This window comes from Ovis canadensis, chromosome 4 (assembly GCF_042477335.2).
Source record: "Ovis canadensis isolate MfBH-ARS-UI-01 breed Bighorn chromosome 4, ARS-UI_OviCan_v2, whole genome shotgun sequence".
NCBI classification, from domain to species: Eukaryota; Metazoa; Chordata; class Mammalia; order Artiodactyla; family Bovidae; genus Ovis; species Ovis canadensis.
In genome coordinates, this window is record NC_091248.1 from 89719335 (window position 1) to 89742327 (window position 22993).

The 22993-nt window shown below is 49.6% G+C and overlaps 1 protein-coding gene and 1 long non-coding RNA gene across 5 annotated transcripts in view; one reads left to right on the forward strand and one right to left on the reverse strand.

Annotated features, from left to right (window-relative positions):
• The window catches only part of TNS3 (tensin 3), a 223255-nt gene that overhangs the window by 49958 nt on the left and 150304 nt on the right, over positions 1–22993 (forward strand). For 3 of the 4 annotated variants that reach the window (XM_069586826.1, XM_069586828.1, XM_069586827.1), the window contains one exon: positions 6337–6374. Coding sequence is in view for 1 of the 4 variants with exons in the window: in XM_069586824.1 (XP_069442925.1) it covers positions 22701–22931 (231 nt within the window). In the remaining 3 variants the exon portion in view is untranslated. Of the gene's footprint in view, positions 1–6336; positions 6375–22350; positions 22932–22993 lie in introns of those variants that run through there. The other variant, XM_069586824.1, reaches the window with a different exon arrangement.
• On the reverse strand, positions 14294–22169 carry LOC138438860 (uncharacterized). The gene is made up of 2 exons (XR_011256486.1): positions 22029–22169; positions 14294–14652 (listed from the first exon to the last, which is right to left on the reverse strand). It is a non-coding gene; the product is annotated as an uncharacterized lncRNA (long non-coding RNA).

A 22993-nucleotide genomic window follows, 5' to 3' on the forward strand; every position in this document is an offset into this window, starting at 1 on the left:
ACTGCCTGCTGGAATAAAAATATGAGAAAGCTGTGACCTGTTTGTGAGGAGTTCAGAGTCTGAGGGGGGAGCCCTGTCAGCGGGGGGCTCAGAGTTGGAGCGGGGAATCCCATCGGTGGGAAGCTTACAGTCTGGGGAGAGGGGCAGTTCTGTCCCTGTGTGTGAGGCTGTCACAGTCTACAGTATGCTAGGGGATTACAGACAAAGCTTAGGGCTGCATAGGCTGATCAGCAAGTCAGCACGTGCTTTGTGCCAGGTGCTGAATTAGAACCCCAGGACATCGTGCCAGTTAGGACCATCAAGGCAAGAAAAAGGGGCAGGTGACCAAGCACTGAGTGTGGCGTTGGGCCCTCTGCTGAGGGCATCTGGCCACCCGTCTCATGCGGCTGGTGACTGTGGGTGTGGTTGAACTGGGGCAGAGCTTGAGGGCAGGTTGGGGTGAGCTTGAGGGCAGAGGCAGAGAAGCAGAGGTGAGACCCAGGGCTCGTCTCTCTCTGGGTAAATATGTGTAGAGTGTTGTATGACAAGCCTAAAACAGTGGCCTGGATTTCCAAGGCTCTTGGAGACTTCGGGAGAGTAGTTCCAAGACAACAAGGAACAATGTGGAGCCTTTCAGAGCCAGACGCTCTGGACAGTTGCTGCTGCTGTTAAGAGTGGATTCCTGCCCGGGACTTTGGAAACCCTTTTGACCAAGGAATGCAGTGCAGTCCCCAGGCTTGTGGAGGTGAGGATTCCATGTGTCATTAATTCCTAGAAACTTGTGAGACATGCGCTGGCCACATACCCCTTCCCGGGTGGAGAAAGGCCCCTAATGGGAACTGCTGAGGGAGCCTTAGGGAGCTGACTGTGGACCTTGGCCTTGAACTTAACTCAGTCTTTCACTTGGTGCTTCTCTGCTTTTCATTTTTGCGAGTCAGTGGATGAAAAGTGGTGTCTTGCTCTATTATGTTTTTTACATTCCTCTGGTTATCACTGAGGCTGAGCATCTGAAAAGATACTGAAAAGATGTCTGTTGTGTATTATTCATTCATATTTGGCTGTACTGGATTTTCATTCCTGTGCGTGGCTTTCTCTAGCTGTGATGAGCAGGGGCTACTCTCTAGTTGCAGTGCATGGGTTTCTCATTGTGGTGGCTTCTTTTGTTGCAGAGCATGGGCTTTAGGGCACGGGGGCTTCAGCAGTCGCAGCATGTGGGCTCAGAAGTTGCGGTGCGTAGGGTCTAGAACACAAGCTCAGTGGTTGTGGCACACAGGCTTAATTGCCCCACGGCCTGTGAGGTCTTAGTTCCTGGACCAGGCATCAAACCTGCAACCTTCACATGGACAGACGGATTCTCTTACTTATTTACTCTTGGCTACACTGGGTCTTTGTTGCTTTGCGCAGGCTTTCTCCGGTTGTGGCAGGTAGGGGCTCCTCTTTGTTGTGGTGCCCAGGCTTTCCTTGTGGTGGCTTCTCTTGTTGTGGAGAACGGGCTCTAGGTGTGTGGGCTTCAGAAGGTGCAGCATGCGGGCTCAGTAGTTGAGGCTCATCGGCCTTAGAGCACAAACTCAATAGTTGCTTAGTTGCTCCCTGGCATGTGAAATCTTCCCAGACCAGGGACTGAATCCATGTCCCCTGCATTGGCAGGTGGATTTCTATCCACTGCGTCACCAGAGAGGTCCCTGTAATGTTCTACTTAGTAAACTGGCCTTTCAAATCTTTGGCTCATTTAAAAAGTTAGATTATTTTTTCTTCTTGATTTCTAAGAAATCATAGTATAGATATTATAATATTAATGTTTCTATCATTAAATTAGGTAGAATTCATGCCAATTTTTGATGGATTTTGACCTACAGAAATGTTAGTTCCTTACCATTCCTACTTACATGTTGCAAACATTGTGAGCAGTTGCTTGACTAAAATTTTGCTCATGGAGTGGTTGTCATTTGAAAAGTTTAAGGTTTGGCTAGTTCACATTTACCCATCATTTCATTTCATTTCTGCTTTTGTTTCTATTTAAGAATGCTTTCCCTTCTCTGGGGTCGTAATGATGTTCTACAGTACTTTATTCTAATATTCATTTCTGCTTTTCCAATTCTGTTCCAATTTCATGGTTGATTCATCTGGAATTCATGTTATTTAGGTTATTTTTCATGAGTGAGCTGGTTTTCCCAGCATGATTTGTTGTGTGGCTCATCCTTTTGTAACTGAATATGACAGTGTTCTCCCCTATGCCGAATTCCCACGTGTGGACCTGTCCATTGCGAATGTCTGATTTTACAGAGTTTGTACTGTACATATATAACCAGCCTGCCAGTGCAGGAAACATAAGAGACCCAGGTTCAATCTCTGGGTTGGGAAGATCCCCTGGAGTAGGAAATGGCAACCCACTCCAGTATTCTTGCCTTGGAAAATTCCATGGACAGAGGAACCTGACGGGCTGCAGTCCCTGGGGTAGCAAAGAGTCGCACATCACTGAACACATACGAGCAACATTATAAGCATGGTCACGGGTTAGCTTTTTAGAAGTCCTGATTTCTCAGTAGCCATTCTGCATGTCATTTGTGGATATAAATTTTTTCTTCTTTATTGCTTCAGTAACTTCTTTTTCTGTGGCAGAAATGGGTCTTTGATATCACTTTTATTCCTCATTACATGGAATGAGAAGATTGGCAGTATTTTATGCACATAAATTGAGTGCACGTTATATGTGACTTAGTTGGCTGGATCCCCCCAGTTGCTTCTGCAATCAGTCTGTTTCAGCATGGTATCAGTTAAGGTTCTTCAGCAAAACAGAACCAATAGGATGTATATAGAGAAAGAAATTTACTGCAAATAATTGGTCCATACGATATGGAGGCTAAGTCTTGTCTGTAGTGGGCAAGCTGTGATCCAGAAGAGCCAGTGTGTAGTTCCTGTCTGAGTTCTAATCCAGAAGCAAGAGACTACCGATGTGCCAGCTTGGAGACCGTTGGGAAGGGAGAACCGATTCTTTCTTACTTCACCATTTATTCTATTCAAGCCCTCAGTGAATTGGATGAAGCCCACCACACTGGAGAGGACAGTCTGCTTCACTCAGTCTGCAGTTTCAAATATTTTTCTCATTCAGAAACACCCTCCCAGACACACCCAGAATACTGTTTAACCAAATATCTGGGCATCTTGTGGCTCAGTGCACTTGACACATAAAATTAACCACCCCAAATATGTTGTTTTGGTTATAGTCTTTGAAGAAAATCCAGCTCTATACAGATAGATATTTGGAAAGGAAAGCATATTCTTTTTTGATATTACACCAAAACTCAAATGATAGTTTCTCAGTTTCCAAAGAAGACATAAAAGTGGCCAATAGATGCATGCAGAGGTGCTCAGCCTCTCTGATCCTGTTATTGTTGTTGTTCAGTTGCTCAGTTGTGTCTGACTCTTTCTGACCCTGTGGACTGCAGCACGCCAGGCTTCCCTGTTCTTCACTGTCTCCAAGAGTTTGCTCAAACTCATACCCATTGAGTCAATGATGCCATCCAATCATCTCATCCTCTCTCGCCCCCTTCTCCTGAGGGAAATGCAAATCAAAACCACAGTGAGATACGACCTCACACCTGTCAGAATGGCTGTCATCAAAAACACAAGGGAAAACATGCTTTGGTTAGGGTAGAGTGAAAAGGAGAACTCTTGTACACTGTTGGTGGGAATATAAACTGGTTCAGCTATTGTGGAAAACAGTATGTAATTTCCTCAAAAAGTGAAAAATAGAGTTATCATATGATCCAGCAGTTCCACTTTTGGGTCTATAGCGAAAGGAAACAAAATCAGTATCTTCAGTAGATGACGTGTTGGTTGCAATATTATTTACAATAGCCAAGACATGGAAACAACCCAAGTGTCCATCAGTGGATGACTGAATGAAGCAAATGTGATAAAACATTATTCAGGCAGAAGAAAGAAGGAAATCCTGCCATTCACCATCATGAATCGGCAGTGTGCCAAGTCAGGGAAAGACAAATACTGTACGGCATCACTCACATGTGGAAACTGAAATCTGAGTCTGAGGGACCATCTGTGGTGCTGGGCTTTTGGGTGGAAAGTTCGTAATACTCGGGCCACCTGCTCACACCCCTGGAACAGTGGGTCCGCCTCTCAGGATCCTCGCCGTAGCACTCGGGTGGTTTATGCAACTCAGTCTGATTAGTTAACCTTTGTGAATGTGATGCTTTGCTCTGTAATGGCCTGAGGCCCTTGCCATAGCCCAGTGCGCCATCCTTCGTGAATATGTCACACCGCCGTCATGGTTCCACACACCAGAGTTCCCTTCTGGGTTGAATCGGTTTGTTGATCTGCTGCATAACCAGTTACTCCCAAAGTTAGTGACTTACTGTGGCAGTAGCTCCTGTTCTCACTACTCCTGTGGATCAGGAATGTGGGAGTCACATGGCCGGGCAGTGCTGGCTCAGTGTCTCTTAGGAGGCTGCATCATCTGAAGACTCTCCTGGGGCTGGAGGACCCGCTTCCCAGGTGGCTTCGCAGCTGGCTGCTGGCGGCAGGCCTCAGTTCCTCCCCAAGGGCCTCCTCCCCAGGGCTGCCTCAGCGCCTCACATGTGGGCGGGGGTCCAGGAGCCCAGAGCAGAGGTCACTCGCCACACCCTCCACCGTCCTGCCTTGTCACACGACCCGCTCTGTCACTGTGTGAGGGGACCGCACGGGGACATGGGCTCCTGGAGGAGCCCTGAGGCCGTCTCGGGGGCTGACTGCCACAGGAAGCTGTGCTCCTGTCCCGGCTGCTGAATGGTCCGGCCCGCCCCATTCAGTGTGTGCAGACAGAGCTTCCTCTGGAGCGGGGGAAGTCTTCACTGCATTTCCGCTAATTCTCATCTTCCCTAAAGGCCAGAGGGCCCCTCAGCTGCCTTTTCTGTATCTCTGTTCTTCCTGCTGGCCTCTGCCCCTGGCTGTCCTTCTGTCTGAGATTTTAATCTGGTGTGAAAGCCCCTTTATTCCAATGGCTAGCCTATCTTGGTTAGAAAATCACTCATCACCTTTGCTGGGTGGACCCATTAGAAGATGTAGAATAAATATTTGTCTTTGTGAATAATTTTATAAACCTTGGATGCATAGAAAGAGCTCAAAAACTAGATCTTGCAAAGATAATACCCCTGGCTGTTCCCTGCTGGAGTTCCAGGGATCCCCGGCCACGGGCTCTTTTTCTTTATTAGTTTGCTTCACCCTCATTCAGTCCCGGGTGGGCTGTGAGTTAGGGCTTTCAGAAGACATAGGGGATGAAAAGTTTGGGCCTTGAAGCGCTGACTGCAATTTGGGACCTATCTCCTGACCTCAGGCCTTGTTCTTCCAGGACCCCACGTCTATACATTGATGCTGTGCTTTGCAGTTTCAAAGCGGGGTCCCTTTAATGATGACATTTTGGCATCACCATAACCCTAGAAGAGGAAAGAGGCCTGGTTCCACCTAGGGCAGCCCAGCCAGGCTGGGCCAGAAAGCCCCCAGATCCTGTGCCCCCAAGCCTAGATCCCTGTCCCCTATCCCACAATCAGCCCATGGGTTTATCGGATAGATGCCTGCTTGGAGCCCACAGGGGCGCCTGCACTGCACTTATTTGGTGCAGTTGCTTCATTCCTTGCTGTCTCCCCGTCCTTCTGTCTCTGCATGGGAGCATCGGCAGACAGGCCCCAGTGCCCTGAGCTGCTTTGGTGGGGGGAGGCTTTCATGTCCCGCAGGCACAGCTGCAGACCACGGAGGGCGGGCCTGTGAAATCCGCATTGGTTCCGGCTCTCTCTGCATTGTTGGGGCCTCCGAACCAGCACATGCCTCTCTCAGTCCTCACAATGGCCTGGGTTGAAGGATCCCCCGCAGGAATTTAGATGTGGATTTGTTCTGACAGTCAGTTCTTAGGTCATCCGGAAGTGGAAGAAGCGTGGAACGCAAATGTCCAATTTCTCACTAATTTAAAGGCGCCAGTCCTGAGTCTTCTGGGGCATTTTCAAGTTTCTCTCCTTTCTTCAGGGAAAAGCTATAATTTCCAGGCAAACACTGATACTTTGTACCGCTCAGCTTCACTGCCTTTCTCCTCCCAAGGTGCTGATCTGGTGGCCTGAACCCCTGGAAGAGCCAGTGTGTTTGTAACTCCTCTCCAGGGTTCCCTGCGCCATCTGGGCCACTGCTGACACTGCAGAGGTGGCTGGGTTCCTGGACACCATGTCCATCCACTCCATGCTCTGCTGAACTCAGTGTTGTGTCCTAAGGGAAAAACAACCTCCCTCTGTCTGGGCTTTCTCAAGAATTTAGAGATGGAAATGTAAAAAGTATGGAGAGACTGCTCAACACACCTTCTTTTTCCTTCTCTTGCAGCCTGCAAGTATTCCTGTCACAAGAAATGTGAAGCCAAGGTAAGTGTTACATCACTCTCCCGTGGGGCTTCTAGAGCCAAATTGGCCTGTGTTGAATGATGTGTATGGGAGGAGACTGCATTGGATCGTAGCCACAGAAATGAAACTCTTTAAGAAATGGCTGCTAGATGCTTTCTGATAGGGTGTATAGTTTTCATCTCAAGAAAAAACTGAGGAGCTATGAAATCCATGTTTTTAATTGTAGAAAAATAACTCTTTAAGAATTTGGTTCCAGGAAAGAATTTGTTAATTTTGTCCTGGCCATGTCAACCCTTTCTCCACATCACATGATCCCTTCTTTCTAATTACATCGACATGTTGCTGTTGTAGGGTAGGGAGAGGGGCTGGGTAGGGTCTGGGGCCCATGGCTGGCCTTGGGGATTTTTCTGGTTTCATTTTTGAGTGTAGTTCATAGATGGGGTTTGGAGGGCTTCCCTGGTGGTGCTAGTGGTAAAGAACCTGCCTGCCAATGCAGGAGAGGTAAGAGATGTGGGTTCGATTCCTGGGTTGGGGAGATCCCTGGAGGAGGAAGGGACAACCCACTCTGTATTCTTGCCTGGAGAGTCCCATGGACAGAGGAGTCTGGTAGGCTGCAATCCATGGGGTCGCAAAGAGTTGGACATGACTGAAGTGACTCAGCATGCACATACATGGATGGGTTGGGATTTTCAGGCAGTCACAGAAGTATGGGGACCCTGAATCAGGGAAGTTGTCCTGCATTTGTGCATCCCTTGGAAGGGTTAAATTGCTGGGTAGCCCCATGAAGCACTTGAGGTCTGGTGTGGTGGGTTGGGTGCAGAGCTTTGATTAGCGGGGAATGTGGAGGCCTGGAGGAGAAGGCAATGGGACCCCATTCCAGTACTCTTGCCTGGAAAATCCCATAGACAGAGGAGCCTGGTAGGCTTCAGTCCATGGGGTCGCTAAGAGTCGGGCACGACTGAGCGACTTCACTTTTGCTTTTCATTTTCATGCATTGGAGAGGAAACTGGCAACCCACTCCAGTATTCTTGTCTGGAGAATCCCAGGGACAGAGGAGCCTGGTGGGCTGCCGTCTATGGGGTCGCACAGAGTCGGACACGACTGAAGCGACTTAGCAGCAGCAGCAGCAGCAGCAGCAGGAGGCCTGGAAATGGCATATGGAAGCTGCAGGCACCCCTAGATAAAGCCTTGATTTTCCACTTGGGTCCCGGTGTCTGCATCTCTCATACATTCCAGGTATGATGTTACCTTCAGTGGGGCCAGGGCCCATGCATCGCCTCTCCTCTCTGGGACCTCCTCAGATGCCCTGCAGGTCGCCCTGTGGCTGGAGGTCCAGGGAGATGGGGTTTAGAGAGTCTTGGGATTTTGTTGCTGCTCTGAACCTCATGGGTCAACCTTTCCTGGTCCTTGGTCTCTGAGTGGAAGGAATGTGTGGTGGAGGCCAGCTTTGTGGAACTGTGGGCTGGTTTCACATGTGTGCTCTCCATGTGAGGATCCTGGTTTCCTCCGCTCTCCTCACCATACACACAGGCGTGCACATGCAGTCGCACACAGGGCACACTCGCCCATGCCCCATACATGCACACACTTCACACACATGCCTGCAGTTTACTCACACGGGCACGTGCACACACATAAAGCTAGGGAAGTTACAGGTGGCTCTAGCCCTGCTTTTTTTCAAGAAAGAGATTAACAGAACGAACTTTCCTATTTAACTTTTTGTTATGGCGCATTCGGGACTTATGGGGAAGTGGCAAAGCTCGGATAGAGTGCAGTACTGCTCTGTTATCCAGCCCCCAAACTGGCCAACCACCCCCGCAACCCCGCCCGAATCCCATTCTCTTCCGAGATGTCACATGATACGTACTTTAGTTGGTTCAAGATCAGGCCCCATGGTGGGGCTTTGGGGCACTTCTGTCACTTCCGATCTCGCTGTGGAGAAGGCTTCCCCTTTCTGTCCAAGGCCAGGCATTCTTGCTCACTCTTACCACTGGGCGTGACTGATTTCTAACCTTGGTTATTTTAGGTCTGCTTTGCCACCCTCCATCGTGCTATGTGCTTTCAACTCAAGGAACTGTGTCAGAGCAGAGATTCCTGTAAGCAGTGGAGGTGTGGACGATGCCACCCTGGGGATACATTTCATATTTCCAAGCGGGTTTTCTCCCATCTACCTGGTGAGGGTTTGGACGGAACCCCAGCCCCTGAGAGTCCCAGTTACAGTGAACTTTGTACTTCGGAGCTTGTTCCCCAGAGCCTCAGTTTCTTCATGTGTAAAATGAACTTCGGGAGTTGGTGATGGACAGGGAAGCCTGGTGTGCAACAGTTCCAAGGGGTTGCAAAGAGTCGGACACGACTGAGCGACTGAACTGAACTGAAAATGGGTGAATAATACATCTACAGTCCACTTGAATCAGCTTGCTTTTAGCTATTAGTTAGGGTAATTATTTAAATTTTAAGGAAGTGGAATGAGTTATGAATAATCCACATCACCACATAGGGCAGACAGAGGAGAGAGCCATGCCCAGAACCCTGTTTGTCCTGTGTCGTCGGGCATGTGTGCACGTGTGTGAGCGTACATCGTGTGTGTATGCCTGTGTGCACTTTCTCATGTGACACTCTCTGGCTGGCCACTCTTGACCCACCGCTGCAGCCTGAGCCCCGCTGCCCTTGGCACCGATTCTCCAAGGAGACCTGGTCCCGGCCACTTAGGGGATTGAATTCTTTGGTTCAAAGAATATTCCAAAAGCCTTAACTATCACTGATTGTGGCATTTCTAGCCACAGTAATTGGCAGTTTGCTCGGGATAGTTAAGCTTTTATTCTTATTAGATCATGGTGGAGGGGGAGATGTATCCGTATTCTTTTTTATTTTTTTGGATAACGCAGCTTTGAATGGCAGGAGAGAATGCCACTGGCAATAACAAAGACTCTTCTTATTCCAGAACTATAATGGTGGTACTGCTGAGCAGATCATAAATTCTCAGCCGCCCCTGAAGATAAGCACGGTGTGGGGTGGGGGGTAGGCAGTTCAGTCTCCCAGGAGCTGAGCCACGGCTCCCCCATACGGCTGGGTCCTTAGTCACTCCACGTCTGTGCCTAACTGTGAGTGTCCAGATTTCTTTGAGACTGAGAAAACTTAGGTGGAGCTCTGGTTGAAAACACAGGCTTTGCTGTAATGACTGACTTGGGGATGGTATGGTCCATGGGGCCCCTGTGTGCTGGGAACACGGGAGGAGAGGGCACAGCACGCATGTCACTGTGTGATGTGTTACTGTGTGGTGAGTCCTGCTGGCATCGTCATGCTGCTGTCCATCAGAGGCTCCCAGCCGGGCCCAGGATGTCCCATTAGCAGAGTCGGAGGTGCGGAAGGAGAGAGCCACCCTGCAAAAAAGGGACTGAACCGCGGACTGGGTGCTCAGGCAGGGGAATGGAGCCTTGAGCCAGGACCAGGGTCTCTTTCTTCTTGGCTGTTGGGCAGTATGTCCCCTCAGGCGAGGCCCTGCAGTCCAAGGGCACATGGAGGCAGAGACCTGGGCTTTTATCCTTCTTGTCTGCTGGAGCAAGTCCAGTTCCCTGGAGCCTCAGTTTCTTCATGTGTAAAATGGGTGAATAATACATCTACAATCCACTTGAATCAGCTTGCTTTTAGCTATTAATTATAGTAATTATTTAAATTTTAAGGAAGCTGAATGAGTTATGTATAATTACTGAGAAGTTTGGAATTCCAAATATCTTGCTCCCTGGGAGGCTGTGCTTGTTCATGGGTACCATGTGAGCTGTTTGGGCATTGTATCTTGTTTTTTTCCTGGCCTCTGGCTGACTCATTGGTAAGAGAAAAAAGGAAGTAGGAGAAAAGAAATAAAGCTGTTTCAGGAAGGCAGATGGTGGTGAAGAGACACTTGGGGGATGGGGTCACTAGTCGGGCACCCCCTAGATGTGGCAGAGATGGGGTTCCTGGAGCTTTGGTGAGTGGGTGTGAATACCACCTCCACTAGGTTTCTGCAAATGTAAGGCCCCATATAGGGGCTGAGCTGTACGTTGGCAGAAAGGAAAGAGCGAGAATTTTTTCATAAAAGTCCTGGTTGGTCGAGCACAGAGCCTGTGAGGGTCTGTGTGTTCATCACCCCAAGTCCTCGCGTACACAGGCAGCTTAACAGTCTCATCTGAAACATGATGGGTGGTTGTAATTCCAACAGGGTGGTTTTGGGTGACATGAGATCAATAACGAAGTACCTAACCAGTGACTGGCTCCTAATGGGTGCTCAGAAGGAATGAAAACCAGCTACGGTGTTGAGGGATTGTCAGCAACGTGCTGAGCTGTGGCTTTTCTAACTTTGATTGTCACAGCCTCCCTCGGAGGTCATTGTGTCCTCATCCCAGCCTTACAGGTGACCCTGAGCCTTGAAAGAGTCACACTGCCCACCGGGAAACAAGACCTGAGCCATGTCCTACCTGCAAACCCTGACCTGGCCTCTCATTGAATGTTTACACTTCCCTTCTCTCCTCCTTCCACTCCTTGCACTAAGGAAAAAGGTGGTTAATTTTTAAACTGCCCAGTTCAACAAGCGTTTCCTGATTTGCTGTCAGTCAGGCCCTGAGCTGGGTGCCTAGATGTAGCTTGCTGACCTCAGGTCCATTTCGGCCTGCTGCCTGTCCAGGACTGACCAGGGGGCAGGGCCAGTTCAGGTAGAGGATTTCACTTGTCCACCTTCAGTGCCTGTGTTTTGATTTTTTAAAAATTGATAGTAAAATAATAAAATCGAGTGGTAAGTAGGAAGAATTCATATATCCCTCTTAGCGTCAACATCCACACAGCCAGGTATGGTGCGCTTGTTACAATGGATGTGCCAGTATCAGTGCGTTGTTATTAACTGAAGTCCATAGTTTATTTAGGGTTCACTCTCGGTGTTGTTCATTCTGTGGACTTGAACAAACATATAACGACATGTTTCCATCTTTACAGTATCATTAGAGTAGTTTCACTGCTCTAAAAATCCTCTGTATTCCACCTGCTCATCCCTCCTCCGCCATAATCCCAGGAAACTGCTGATCTTTTTACAGTCTCCATGCTGCTGCTGCTAAGTCACTTCAGTCGTGTCTGACTCTGGGCGACCCCATAGACGGCAGCCCACCAGGCTCCCCCGGTCCTGGGATTCTCCAGGCAAGAACACTGGAGTGGGTTGCCATTTCTTTCTCCAGTGCATGAAAGTGAAAAGTGAAAGTGAAGTCGCTCAGTCGTGTCCGACCCTTAGCATGGACTGCAGTCTACCAGGCTCCTCCATCCGTGGGATTTTCCAGGCAAGAGTTCTGGAGTGGGGTGCCGTTACCTTTTCCAGAACATTATATATTTGGAAGCGTACAGTACATATGGCCTTACTAGGTGGCGCTAGAGGTAAAGAATCTGCCTGCCAGTGTAGAAGAATGCAAGAGACATAGGTTCGGTCTCTGGGTCAGGAAGATCCCCTGGAGGAGGAAATAGCAACCCACTCCAGTATTCTTGCCTGGAAAATTCCGTGAACTGAGGAGCCTGGTGGGCTACAGTCCACGCGGCTGCAGAGAGTTGGATATCGGATATGGCTGAAAAACTAAGTGGAGGCATACAGTATATAGCCTTTTCAGACTGGCTTCTTTCACTGAGTCGTATATATTTAGGTTTTCTCCATGTCTTTCTATGGTTTGATAGCTCATTTCTTTTTAGTGTTGAGTAACATTACATTGTCTGGATGTAGGGTGGTTTATTTATCTGTTCGCCCGGTGGAGGACATCTTTGTTGCTTCCCTGTCTTGTTTTTTATTTTTGGCACATTGATACTGGGAGTTCTGCTCTTCTTCTGGGCAGTTTTGTTTCTTTTCCTGGAAAGATCCCTTTCCTGTTAGACTGTCCTCACTGATTTTTTTTGACTGATTATAATTAGTAGAAAAGTCACTTGACACATTTCATTTTGCTAAAGGTATGTTCCTGGCTGCGGCTGTTGTCCCACTGGAAGCTGTTACTCTAAGGCCAGAGTTTGGGGAACAGCCCCATGTGTGAATTCCTACTGGATGGTTCTGGATCTGCTCTTCTGTCAACAAGCCATATGCAGCTGTGCTGCTGCTGCTAGTCACTTCAGTTGTGTCCAACTCTTTGTGACCCCATGGACTGTAGCCTGCCAGGCTCCTCTGTCCATGAGATTCTCCAGGCGAGAATACTGGAGTGGGTTGCCATGTCCTCCTCCAGGGGATCTTCCTGACCCAAGGATCGAACCTGGGTCTCCTGCATTGCAGGCAGATTCTTTACCACTGAGCCACTAGGGATGCCCATGCAGCTGTGCTGGGAGAGTGCTATTTTATATAAGCATGGCAGTTTCCTCTATATGAAAAATTCACATTTTAAAATCCCAAATAATCTGATTGTGGGGTCATGGAGCTCTCCTCCTCCAGGGTATAGAAAGTGGCCATCAGGATGCAATCACTGTAATCTGGAGAAGCTCCTCCCATTAACAACACTGCTATTGGTGGTTCTGGTGCCACCTTTTATTTTCACTTCTGTGTGTGGGCCTTACCAGACCCTGCTGGGCACTGGACAGACTGGCAGACATTACGCGAGAGGAAGCAGGCTGTTGAAGCTGGTAGTGGTATGTGGCCAGCTGATACATTCACGTGGCTGTGTAGTTGACTGTCTCGCTCCTCCATGACTGATTTGTTCTCTGCTGCTGCTAAGTCACTTCAGTCATGTCTGACTCTGTGCGACCCCATAGACAGCAGCCCACCAGGCTCCCGCGTCCCTGGGATTCTCCAGGCAAGAACACTGGAGTGGGTTGCCATTTCCTTCTCCAATGCATGAAAGTGAAAAGTGAAAGGGAAGTCGCTCAGTCGTGTCTGACTCTTAGCGACCCCATGGACTGCAGCCTAACAGGCTCCTCCGTCCATGGGATTTTCCAGGCAAGAGTACTGGAGTGGGGTGCCATTGCCTTCTCCCAAGTTTAAGCTATAAAGCTATATGTATGTAGAATTAACTAGTCCTTCCCTAGAAAAGCCCAGGAGGAAATTATAATCTTATTTTGAAGCAGATTTATTTTACATAAATCATGTGATATACAAATATGCTCTTCTGCTTTCTCTAAATCATCACTTTTCATTCCACATGGCATAGTGACTAAGAAGGCGGCTTCCATACATACCTAATGTGAACCTGTACTCCCCGGCTGCACATTCAGCCTTTTGGCTAGTTACCTAATGGACTGGGGTCCTCTGGGGGTGAGGAGGGCCACAGGAGGAAGCCTGGGGTGCTGTGGGTCCTAATGCACTTTGTTATTTAGCCTAAGACATTGGGGGCACCCTGGGAACCTACTTTTGAACCACATCCTTCTCACTCTAGCCTGGGAGCCAGACCCTTGGGTAGGGGATCCTTTGGGGTCAGTTGTCACAGATTCTTTGTTGGCAACTTCATCTGTGAGGGGAGGGACGCCTGAGCCTGGGCATTGCTTAAGTTTCCCAGAATACCTTTTGAAATCTTGGGAGCATGTGTTTTGTGACTTCATTAGTGGCTTGGCTCCATGCTTTAGGGGAGAACTTGATGTTTGGTGTATCCCAAGGTGAATCCTGGCACTGGAACTCTGTGCTGGTCACCCCTGCCTGTTGTCATGCCTCTTCCCCAGGACCTGACTCAGACCAGAAGGCGGTTGCAACAGGGTTTTAGTTTCGTCAGTGTTAATTGATAATAACTGGAATACGTGTAAAGTGTCTCAAGGTGACTTTTGAAGAGCTGCAGTCATTTAAATGTATATATCTGGGAAGGTTTGTTCAAAAACAGCCCTTCGCTCCCCATCATCTTCAGCCAGTACAACTGATAGTCCTTCATAGAGAGACCACTTGGGTGAGGGCCCTGTGACAAATTAGCCATTGCCCTGTGTCCCCCACATCTGTAGCATTTGGGGGAATGGGAGGAATGATAGCAGTAATGTTTTGAAAAAAATTTTTTTTAGCAAATTGCTCCCAGTTAATTATTAGAACCGCAAAGGGGAACTTAGTTACACAACAGACGATCAAATGCAGTCAAGCAAGCTTGCTTGCTGAGGCTGGAGATGGGAGAGGACAGGTGCCTTGCCTGCAAAGCATCAGGATGCGGGTGCAGCTGGGCTCTGCTGATGGAGCAAGGGCACCCAGGACTCTTCAGTTCAAAGCAGACGTCACCCTTTGCGAGGAGAGTAACAGTGGAGTGTGTGCTCGTCCTGGGTCAGACAGCAGGGCGGGAGTCTGGCTGTGGAGTGTGTCTTGTGCGGCCTGGGATATGCTGTCCTGGGGCCAGGCTGCTGTGGGCACCTGTCACTCAAATGTAAACAAAAACAAGGAAGAACACTCAGTGAATATTTCCCTCCTTTCTGGGTGTGACTGGATTCACTGGTTCATGAGATTCCGTAATAGATGATTATGTACTGATATTTCCCTGTAACCTGCACTTCTTTTGGGAGAATAGAAGTAGAAAATGGAAATTTCCACATGTAGCTGTCAGAAACATCTCCTAAAGCCATGGGACCCACAGAGGAAGGGGCCTTTGGACCTGGGGCTGGGTTCTGATGGCCCCATGGCAGCTCTGTGAGTGTGGGTGTCTCCTCCTACAAAAAGGAGTAAGGCAGTGTGCCCTAGATGCCAGGGTGTCCTCTGTGCATCAGTAGATGGTCCTCATGGTGCCCTCCTTCATCCCCATGCTGTCTGTTCTGGGTCCTAGCATGTGGTCTACAAAGAGGCAGGTTCCTGGGACTTCCCTGGTGGTTTTGGGGGTGAGCTCCAACTCTGGCCGGTGACACGAGCCATCCAGTAAAGCAGGTTCAAGCCAGCTCTTGTTCTCCGAGATCCTCTCTCTGCTGCTTTTCTGTCTGTTGTGTCCTAAGCGCTAGGTTCAGGCTGGGGGAGGTGACAGAACCCTGCATGACTTCATTGTCCCCTATCCCCTGTGGGTGGGCCTCAGGGATCTCTGCAGGTCCCATGCTCAGGGTGCTGGCTTTGGACCTGTTCCCCCCATATCTGGACATCCTGTGCCTTGTGGCAGCTCCCCTACCCCCACCCCCACTGCAGACCACCCCCTAGCATGTGTGTCTATGGACCGCATCTTGAGGATGAGGGCCTCCGAGAACAGAGGGCCAGCACTGAGGTCACAACCCAAAATGTGGCTTACCCAGCCCTGGTGATGACCAGAGTGTGTCTGTGGGTGTTTCACGGGGATCTGTGTTGGCATCTTCAGGCCTCTTGTCCAGAATTGCTTACAGTCGTACACAGAGAAGGACATTTCTAATCAAGTTGCTGGTTTTACATTTGTGTAGCTACTTCAAGAGGATAGGTGTCATATTTTAAAAATCCATTTCTCCTTTTTTAGCAACAGGATAGAAATAATCAACTAAGCATTTGAGTCCCTGCCTTCACATTTTAATCTGTAAAATTAAACTCCAGTTGCACTCTGTGCTTTGTTTTTTCTCTAGGAAAGCTATTTATTTTGAGCCAGGATTCAGGAAGTGCCTGCCTCCCATCTTCCTTCAAGCACAGAAATAGCTCCTGGGATGCCCTCTGGTCACCTCTGGGTACAGCTGGCACCATTCATTTTTGTGTGTCTCTAGGCGTTTTGACTCTGGCCTTCTCATGTGTCCTGTGTATCTCTGCACCTTTCAACTCCGTAGTCCCCCAGGAACTTCCAGAGCCAGCCGGCCTCTCTTCTGTCCTAGCAAAGCTGGGCATTGGGCTCTGGGCTGTCAGCCTCCCCTTCTCCTGCTTAGACCATCATTAGAATAAACTGATAAGAGCTGCTTTTTTGGAGGATGGGAGGTAGACTGTGTGAGTGGCTCCCACAAGCTATGAAGTCAGAGATTCTGTCCTTGTAGAGGTTTTCTTCTTTACTTTTAATAAGTGTTTTTTTGGGGGGAGTTGCCTGGCTGTAGGAGGCCCTCTGGAAGCTTAGTGGTGCCCAACAAGGGTGGAAGCCTATTCTGGCAGAGGAGGCTACTGGAAGGAATTCGTGGGCATTTGGGGGAAGAACTGGCAGGTAGGATTGGTGTCCTGGCCAGATGGGGACAGGGTTGCTGACAGTTCTTAGGCTTTCCTTTTGGGATTCTTGGTGGAGAGTGACAGCATTAGCAGGATTTTGCAAATGTGGATGCAGGTTTAGCTTCATCACGGTGAACTCCTGTGGGTTTAGTGGGGCATGTTTATGTGGACATTCAGAATGAGCTAGCTGGCCCTGTGCAGCCTAATGCTAAAGTTTTAAGATTTTCTTGTGAGAGTTGATGATAAGTTATGATCTATTAAAATTTGTCATTTTTTTTCTCCCTTTTCTTGTCAGTCCTTCCCTGGATCAAAGGACAGTTGGCAAAAACCAGGTTATTCATTGTACTATTCTTAGATAATTCTGACAAAGTATTTTTTGAAAAATATCCTTGGTATTCCCCCTTTGTGGCATGCACCATGTCCGTCCTTAAAAACGGCTGCTTCTGTAGGTGCCTTTTCTTCTTTTCCTCTTTGTAACAAGGAGAGTGTTAAACAGTCATGGGGGTGGTGTCATAGCATTTCTAAGCTCTTCTCTTAAAAAAAGCAAAAGCACACACAGTTTTTGTCCTGAATTTTTGGTGCGGCTCCTGACTCTGTTTCTCCTGGCTCCCCCCAGCTTGTACTACAAAGTGTTGTTATTTAGGCTGTTCTGGTTGAGATGTTTAAGCCTGAAGGAAGGGTCCTTTTTCCTGTGTTGCTGTCTGCAAAGACTTCTCAGCCTTGCAGGTGTCCTTGTAGAATGAGAGAGAAGGAAAGAGCTTGGTGCCTGGTGCAGGGGAGAGGGGAGGGGAGGGAGGGGCTGAGTTGGGGAAGAAGGGAGGGAGAGGGACTTGCTGTCCGGGAAAGGGGAGGGGAGGGGCTTTCTAGCAGAGGGGAGGGGCTAAGTGGGGAAGGGGAGGGGCTTGCTGGGGGAGAGGGGAAGGGCTTGCTGGGGGAGGGGGAGAGGCTTAGTGGGAAGAGAGGGAAGGAGAAGTCTTGATGGGAGGAAGGGCTCGGTTAGGGAGCAAGCACGTCCATCTTATCTGTGTGTCTCCTGAAGAAGGAGCCTGTAGTCCAGCCTTGAAGTAGGGGCATGAGTGGGTAGGAAGGGAAAGATGGGCTTTCTCAGCGGAGGAACCAGCCAGAGGGGCTCAGAGGGGAGAGATGACCCTGGGCCTCTGTGGATGGAGAGGGAAGGTGAGGGGGGGTGTGGAGCTGCAGTGCGGAGTCTGACACTGTGCTGGATCCCTGCGCTCCAGGGAGGGCAAGGCCCTGTGTGTGGCCTGCCCACCTTGGGCCAGCATGCACCCTGGGGTGGGGCTGCTTCCTTCTTGGGGTGCCTGTGTGATGGGAAGCTCTCCTGCCTTTCTGAGGGTGTCAGGAGCAGCCCCCTAGAAGGATGCATGCAGCTGTCCTGTGGAGTACTGACCGGTGCGGGCCTGCAGGCCCAGCGACACAGGAGCAAGCCAAGGCAGCTGTGTGGAGGTTCCGTTTCTGCCCTCCTGTTGGGGGTCCTTGGGAATGTCCTGCCACGGGTGCTTGGGTCCCATCCAGTCATCCCCATGCGCCTTCTCATCATTCAGGATCTTCACATTTATTTTGAGCAGAAACAAAGCAAAACATTTTGCTTAATGTGGTCGTTAACTTGCTAAGACCACTGGTTGAGTTGTATTCTCAGCATTAACTGCCAGACATGCCATCTAAACATATCCTTCCCAGAAGCACATGGAGTTCTGGGGAGCCGTGTGTCCCCGTGGTCACTGGCCATGCTGTGGGACAGCACTTCTCAGATTTCCTTGGCCCTCCCAGGCCCGTCTTGGTGAACAGGGGGTCAGGGAGGTGCGCTCCTGTTCCTCCACCTTGAATGTGATGACAGAGGCAGTCTTGCTGCTGCAGCTGCATCCTCAGGAAATGCCGTCTGACCACTGCTGTGGGATGTCTGTGTCGGGAGAGACAGACAGAATCCTCCCAGCCCGACAGGATGGTCCTCTTGGAGGGATGGGAGTTTCCATCACAATCTGATGGCGTGTATCTTGACAGCCTTTCCTGATATCCCTCTTGTGAGGTGATAGTATCCATTTCATAGTCGAGGAAGACTGAGTTCAGATAGCAGGGGGCCACCTGAGTCTCTCAGGCCAATTGGGAGAGAGCAGGGGGCATTCTAGTAACTGAATGTCAGTCTCTGAAGCAGAGTCCTAAGCTTTTTCTGTTCTTCCATAGCTGACTCTGTGGCACTTGAAACTAAGATATATAGTTTAAAATAAACTTTTAACACTGAAGCATGCATTCAGAAAGGTCACTGATCATAAATGTCCAGCTTGATGTGTTTTGATGGTGGGTGCATCTGTGTGGTCATGTCACACGTGGGGAGTTGGTGTCTGCTCGGCGCTTTGCAGTCCTTCTGTGCCTCTGGGGCCCTCCACTTGCTTGCACGCAGCTTGAGTTTGCTGGCCTTTGCACCCAAAGCAGAGGACTCCCAGAGTACATACTCTCTCCCCCATCTTCCTCATTCTGCCACTGACATCTGAGCCCCTCCTCTGTCACCTCGTGGTGCACCCAGTGTTTTTTAAAGTGCCTTGCCTGTTGGGACTCAGTCAAAGAGGGGGGTGTTCTGCCATGCGTGAGCTTCTTGCAAGAAATTATTGCAAGAAAAATAAAAACAGTTTTTAGAAGACTTATCTAAGGGAAACTATAGTGAAATGATCCCAGTGATTTTCCTTCTCTCTCTTCCACCCGCCCCCTGCATCCAGGGGCTGTGGGGGACAGGCGGGACCAATAAGGCTTAATTGCATTTGTAGGGCGGTGTGTTCTCATGCGGATTAGACAGGCTAAATTGAGCTTTAACTCTCAGTGGGAGAACAGTTTCCTAAGGAATGTGAACCTAATTAGGGATTCCAGGGTCATGCTTGATAAAGTTAAGGAAAAGTGCTTGAAGGAGGCAAATAAGTTAATAAAGCCTTGAAGATTGGCATTTTGGGAGCCATCCCTTTGCATGGAATCTGTAATTCTTTGGAGGTTTGTGTTGGACCCCTCACTGGAGTTCCCCCACCCCAGAGGAGCATTTTTACAGACCACCTTCCCAAATCTGCCTGGATGACATTGTGAGAATGGCCTTCATTCCCCATTGGCCCTCTCAGGCCTTTGATGGTGGGTGCAGTGGACTGAATGTGGCCCCATACCCAAATGCATAGGTAGTTACCTCAACCCCCAGGACTTTAGAATGTGAATGGACTTGGAAATAGGGTCTTTTAAGAGGTTTTGTTGTTTTTCTTCAGTCCCTCAGTCCTGTCTCTTTGTGACCCCATAGACTGGAGTACACCATGCGTCCCTGTTCTTCCCTATCTCCTGGAGTTTGCTCAAACTCATGTCCATTAAGTTGATCATGCCATCCAACCATCTCATCCTCTGTCCTTTCTCATGCCCTCAATTTTCCCCAGCATTAGGGTCTCTTCCAATGAGGAAGAGCTCTTCACAGCTCTTCACATCAGGTGGCCAAAGTATTGGAGCTTCAGCTTCAGCATCAGTCCTTCCAATGAATATTCAAGGTTGATTTCCTTTAGGATGGACTGGTTTGCTCTCCTTGCAGTCCAAGGGACTCTCAAGAGTCTTCTCCAGCACCCCAGTTCAAAAGCATCAATTCTTTAATGCTCTGCCTTCTATATGGTCCAACTCTCACATCTGTACATGACTGCTGGAAAAACCATAGCTTTGACTAGATGGACGTTGGTCAGCAAAGTAATTGCCTCTGCTTTTTAATATGCTGTCTAGGTTTAAAGAGGTGGTGAAGGTATAATGGGATCCTATGGGTGGTCCTGTCCTTATACAACTGGTGTCCTTGCAAGAGGAAATTGCATGAGGGAAGACAAGGTGAGGAGCTTCTGCACACCAATGAGAGAGGGCTCAGGAGAAATCGGCCCTGCTGGCACGTCGGCCTCTGACCCCCATCTCTGGGACTGTGATGACACATTTCTGTTGTGGTATACTCGGGCTGTGGTATTAGTTATGGTGTCCTGAGCCCACTAAGACAGCAGACATGCTCCTTCTCGGACTGTGAGCTCTAGGGGAGGGCAGCTTTCCTCTTCTCATCATTCTACCCCCTAGTTATAATAAATGGTAGTAGTGGAAATAGAGATAATTGGACTTTTATCTTTTCTCAGTCATCTGTAATGGGCATAGAAAACATCTTGCTACTTTATCGATCAGTAACATGAAATGAAAGAAGTAGAAGGTGTGCAGTCATACAAAATAAAGATGATAATGAAGTTTCTGCTCCTCCTCCCACCAGACTGCTGCCCTGTGCAGAGACAAGGGAGGTGTCACCCCCACCCTATTATTGTGAAGTCCCCTCAGCCAGTGATCCACTGTTACTGGAAAGTCGCCTCGGGCGGTATATCCACCATTACTGTAAAGTCCCCTCAGCCAGTGTATCCATGTCCATTTCTCCAGCTCCTGGTCTAGAGTGCAAGGGGGAGAAGGTGGCCTGTGACTTAATAGGCTGACATGGAAAAGAAATTGCTTCAATCTTGATTTCATTGTGAGGTTCCTTTGCAGAGTCTTTATCTTTGCAAAGATGAAACAGAGGAAAACTTTACTCTAGATTTTGCATACCCTGGGTTGGAATTCAAATAACTGTGCTAAAGTAATTTTATTTAATGATGCAGTGTGTGCCTAGAGTGAAGCCTTTGTACTTGGTGCAGCTCAGCAGACTGCCTTCAATCCCACGAGCCAATCGGTTCACGCTGTTTGCTCGTGTCGCACTTCTGTGCTGGAGAATGGGTCTATCTCTGCACAAGTGTTCAGTTTCTGAATGCATTTTGATCGTTGTTGGCTGTTGAACCAATCTGTATTTCCAAGATCCTGGCACGGGTTGGATCTACTCAGGCTGGCTTGATGCCGACCTGGAGGGATTCATCTGGCAGAATTATCTGGGAAACGAGTGGGAATAAATGGCAGGAGGAGAGACCATGCTGGAGACTGTGGTGGTGGCATCTGAAAACATGGTATGTGCCAGACGCTCTAGGGCACATGCGTCTGTGGGCTTCTGGGGAGCTCGTTCACGGGACTCAGCACAGTTGGTTCTTAATTGTTCTGGGGGTTAAACTCTCCTTCATGCACACAGTGATGTGCAGAGCATCAGTGATACTTTTGGAGAAGCTGGTGAGAAAAATGTCACTCTTTCTGTGGCTTTGTCCAAAGTAAAATTTAAGAAGAAACAATGCCAATAGAGCTGAACTCATTGTTTCGTGGTACGCCTGAGGAGGAAAACGTGTGAGAAGGAAATCTCTGTGAGGTACATGGAGACTTGAAGTGTGATCTCCCTCCAGGATTCATCTCCAGACATGAGCAGAGGTGCCTGTGGGCTGTCAGAGGCGGCCTATGCCTCCGGAGAAAGTGCCTTGCCACAGACCTGGGCTTGGCCCTGGGGCGTCCACTGAGTACCACGGTTCTTCAGGGTAGTGCTGGGCTGGGCTTTTGTAGTGTGTACACACGTGCACACTCACACACTCAGACAGACACACAGTCACATAGGGACACACACACAACTCTCACCCACATTCTCATCCTTACACATTCATTCACAGACACTCATGTGTTCTCACACACTCTTCTTTACACCCTCGCTCTCACACACTCCGCACACTCTTACAGCCCTCCTCTACCCTCCCTCACCCTCATATACTCACCTGCACTCCCATTTCCTGCTGCACAGTCACTTTGGGTGCAAGGGCCCCGCGTCCCACCTCTGTCCTGCCCACCTGCCCACCCGCTGGCTTTGGGACAGGGTGCTGATACCAGCAGGCAGCCGGCGCCACGTCGCCAGGTGTGCCGGGTGCAACCCTGTTTGTTTGTGGTTGCCCTTGGTAACGGTGACTCGGCCCCGCACAGAGCGACAGGCCATAAAGTCCGGTCTCTAGGGCTTCCTTAGTCACTAGTGGGCGCTGGCTCAGCCTCCTGCCCTGTCCCTCCCACATCATGTGTCAACTGCACTCCCAGGCTCCTCCTGGCGAGAAAGGGGAGACGTTTCTATTAGGAGAGGAATGTGGAATTTGGCCCCCGTGGCCACCAAACTAGAAGATTGTGCCCGTGTGGCCCGGCCTCCTTGGGATTCAGTGCTCTGGGCACTGACAGGACGCTCACCAGCTGCCGGGGTTGTGTGGGCCGGTGAGGCCTGGGGAGGAGGACCTGCAGGTGCCCTGGCCCTGCTGTGATTGAGCCACTGGCATCCCCGTGAGGTTGCCCTGCTGGAGGTGACGCAACCCTGTTTTCGTCTGCTGCCGCTGGTTCAGGCCACCTCACACAGCAGGCAAGGGGCTCAGTGAGGGGGGCGCCGCCCAGTCTCTCTGAACGTGGAGGCCATGCACTCCGGGAGCTGTGGGCCTGCTCAGTTTTCAGCTCCTTTTGTGAGCTGGAACTGGCCCTGCAGAGGCCAGATGCTAAGGCAGCACCGGCTCCTTCCTGCTGAGGATGGCCAAGGCCACCTGCAAATGAACGGGCACCACGGCATTTCCTGTTGTCAAATGAAAACAGCAGAAGACCCTGACGGCATGGTGAGGCCTGTGATCAGAGGAGATGAGGGGAGAAAGCAGGTGAGCCTGTCCCACCGTCACTGACCCGACCTGAACCCAGGACGGCCGCACTCGGCACGGTT